At 70.9% G+C, this 3,494-nt stretch overlaps 1 protein-coding gene across 1 annotated transcript; it reads right to left on the bottom strand.

The window, feature by feature from the left end:
* Window positions 1-272: 272 nt before the first annotated feature.
* ATP5MC2 (ATP synthase membrane subunit c locus 2) lies at window positions 273-2,789 on the bottom strand. Its single transcript, XM_033083307.2, has 5 exons — window positions 2,730-2,789; window positions 2,081-2,187; window positions 1,200-1,271; window positions 941-1,101; window positions 273-466 (listed from the first exon to the last, which is right to left on the bottom strand). The coding sequence occupies exons 2-5, from the start codon at window positions 2,120-2,122 to the stop codon at window positions 352-354; spliced, it is 390 nt and encodes a 129-aa protein (XP_032939198.1). The 5' UTR covers window positions 2,123-2,187; window positions 2,730-2,789; the 3' UTR covers window positions 273-351.
* Window positions 2,790-3,494: the final 705 nt, after the last annotated feature.

The following is a 3,494-nucleotide window of genomic DNA, read 5'->3' on the forward strand; positions in this document are numbered from 1 at the left end:
ACCCCCGGGACAGCCCCGGGGCCCAGCTGGAACTGTCCCCTCCACAGCTGGGACACCCCAAACCCCGGCCGGCCCCGCAGCCCCCAGCCCCGGGTGTCCCGCAGGGATGCACGGAGGTGACAGCCGCGGTGGCAGCGATGTCCCCATCCCTCTGAGGGCTCCGAGCTCAGCCCCGAGGGGACACTGCCACCTCCCCGGGGTGACGCCGTGGGGACAAATCCAGCTGCAGACAGACAGGTGGCACCAGCCAAGGAGACACGAGGAGCTCAGAGTGTCACCAAACCGTCTTTATTCCCGGCCCCGGTGCTGCCGGTGCCCCCGGCCCCGCCGCTGTCCCCGCCCCGCGCGGTGTCACATGGCGAAGAGGATGAGGAAGGCCACCATGAGGCAGAAGAGCCCCATGGCCTCGGACAGGGCGAAGCCCAGGATGGCGTAGGAGAAGAGCTGCTGCTTCAGGGAGGGGTTCCTGGGGGGTGGGATGGGCTCAGGGGGGCACACAGAGACCCCTGTCCCACCCAGAGACCCCTGTCCTACCCAGAGACCCCCTGTCCCACCCAGAGACCCCTGTCCCCACCGTGTCCCCCTCCGTGTCCACCCCCGTGTCCCCCTGTCCCCAGCCCTGTCCCTGTCCCCACCTGGCGTATCCGATGATCAGGCTCCCGAACACGGTGCCCCCCGTGTCCCCCCCGTGTCCCCCCCAGTGTCCCCCAGCCCTGTCCCAGCCCTGTCCCCAGCCCTGTCCCCAGCCCTGTCCCTGTCCACACCTGGCATATCCGATGATCAGGCTCCCGAACACGGTGCCCCCTGTGTCCCCCCTCGTGTCCCCAGCCCTGTCCCCAGCTGTGTCCCCAGCCCTGTCCCCAGCCCTGTCCCCAGCCCTGTCCCTCCCTGTCCCCCAGCCCTGTCCCCAGCCCTGTCCCAGCCCTGTCCCTGTCCCCACCTGGCGTATCCGATGATCAGGCTCCCGAACACGGTCCCAATCCCCGCCCCCGACCCGGCCACCCCCACGGTGGCGGCGCCGGCCCCGATGAACTTGGCGGCCGTGTCGATGTCCCGGTGGGCAGCGCTGCTCTGCAGGGCCCGGGGGGCTCCCGGCCGCGCCTGGGGGCAGCTCGGGGTTAGGGGGTTCACACACTGTCACACACTGTCCCAAAGTGTCCCCACAGTGTCACACACTGTCCCCAGCCCAGGCCCATTACCTGCTCCGGCCGCGCCTCGGCGCCGCTCAGCACCGACAGGGGCTGGCCCAGCAGCCGCGGGCTCCTCCTCACCTGCGGGGACACACGGAGCTCACCCGGGGACACCAGGGCCACCCGGGCCACCCACAGGGCCACCAGGGCCACCCAGGGCACCCACAGGGCCACCCACAGGGCCACCAGAGCCACCCACAGGGCCACCCAGGGCACCCACAGGGACACCAGGGCCACCCACAGGGCCACCAGGGCCACCAGGGCACCCACAGGGCCACCAGGGCCACCCAGGGCACCCACAGGGCCACCAGGGCCACCAGGGCACCCACAGGGCCACCCAGGGCCACCGGACTCACTCCCGTGCCCTGGGGCAGGCACAGTGACAGTGACAGGGATGGGGATGGGGACAGGAAGAGGGGACAGGGGTGGGGACAGGAACAGGGACAGGGGACAGGGATGGGGACAGTGGTAAGGGACAGGGGTGGGGACAGGGACAGGGACAGGGGACAGGGGTGGGGACAGGGGACAGGAACAGGGGACAGGGACAGGGGTGGGGACAGGGACAGGGACAGGGGACAGGGGTGGGGACAGGGGACAGGAACAGGGGACAGGGACATGGGTGGGGACAGGGACATGGGTAGGGGATGGGGACAGGGGACAGGGACAGGGGACAGGGACAGGGGTGGGGACAGGGGACAGGGATGGGGACAGGAACAGGGGACAGGAACAGGGGACAGGGGACAGGAACAGGGATGGGGACAGGAACAGGGGACAGGGGACCGGGGACAGGGATGGGGACAGGGACAGGGGTGGGGACAGGGAAAGGGATGGGGACAGGAGTGAGGACAGGGGACAGGGACAGGGGTGGGGACAAGGCTGCCACTACTCACAAGCGCAGGAGCGGAGGACACGAACTTTGCGCAGGTGAACATGGCGAGGACGGAGGGACACACGGACACGGCCGAGGGGACACACGGACACGGCCGAGGGGACACGGCTGGAGGGACACGGGCACCCACGGGGGTCAGCAGGGGACACACGGGAGGGGCAGCACGAGCCGCTGTCACCCCCTGGCACTGCGGTGGCAGTTTGGGGTCACGGAGGAGAGGCTGGGGCACGTCCCGGCGGTGCCACCCGCACGTGGGGACACTGGGGACACGGCCTGGGGACCCGCAGCCCTGCCAGGGGACACTGACAGCAGCTCCAGGCTCTCAGTGTCCCCTCAGGGATCTCAGTGTCCCCTCACACCTCTCAGTGTCCCCCCGGGCTCTCAGTGTCCCCTCACAGCTCTCAGTGTCCCCTCACAGCTCTCAGTGTCCCCTCAGGGATCTCAGTGTCCCCTCACAGCTCTCAGTGTCCCCCCAGATCTCTCAGTGTCCCCTCACAGCTCTCAGTGTCCCCTCAGATCTCTCAGTGTCCCCTCACAGCTCTCAGCGTCCCCCCAGGGCTCTCAGTGTCCCCTCACACCTCTCAGTGTCCCCCCGGGCCCTGTCCCCGCTCTGTCCCCCGCTCTGTCCCCGCTCCGTCCCCCCCTCTCACCGGGCTCAGCCGGGCAGGTCGCGGCCGCTCCGTGTGCGCAGGCGCGACCGGAAGCGCCGCGGAAACTGCGGCCGGAAGTGCGGCTGGAGCGGCGGTGGGGCCGCGCAGGGCGCCCCCTGCCGGGCGGGAGGACTGGAAGGGCGGGGCTGGGGGCGGGGTTTGGGCGGGGTCTGGGGCGGGGCCGCGCGCGCCCTCTGGCGGGAGAAACGGGGAGCACAGGCTTGTGCGCCGGTAATCACGTGACTGTGTGCGTCACCCGGGGGTCACGTGTCCCCTCCGTGTCCCCTCCGTGTCCCCTCCGTGTCCCCCACCTGTCCCCACCTGTCCCGGGGGTGCAGGGAGGGCACAGTGCCACCCCCAGGTGCTGTCACTCCCCCAGGGCTGTGTCCCCCACTTTGGGGACACTGCCACCCCCCACGTCCCCGTGTCCCCCCCCATCCCCGTGTCCCCGCCGTCCCTGTGTCGCCCCTGTCTCTCTGTCCCCTCTGTCCCCCCCGTGTCCCCCCGTGTCCCCCCCTGTCCCTCTGTCCCCGCGTCCCCCCCGTCTTCGTGTCCCCCCTGTCCCTGTGTCCCCCTGTCCCCCTGTCCCCGTGTCCCCCTGTCCCCCTGTCCCCGTGTCACTCCGTGTCATCCCTGCCCCTCCCCGTCCTCCCCGTGTCCCCCCTGTCCCTCTGTCCCCGTGTCCCCCTCGTGTCCCTCTGTCCCCGTGTCCCCCCCGTGTCCCCCCTGTCCCCGTGTCCCCCCCGTGTCCCCCCTGTCCCCGTG

This window comes from Catharus ustulatus, chromosome 31 (assembly GCF_009819885.2).
Source record: "Catharus ustulatus isolate bCatUst1 chromosome 31, bCatUst1.pri.v2, whole genome shotgun sequence".
NCBI classification, from domain to species: Eukaryota; Metazoa; Chordata; class Aves; order Passeriformes; family Turdidae; genus Catharus; species Catharus ustulatus.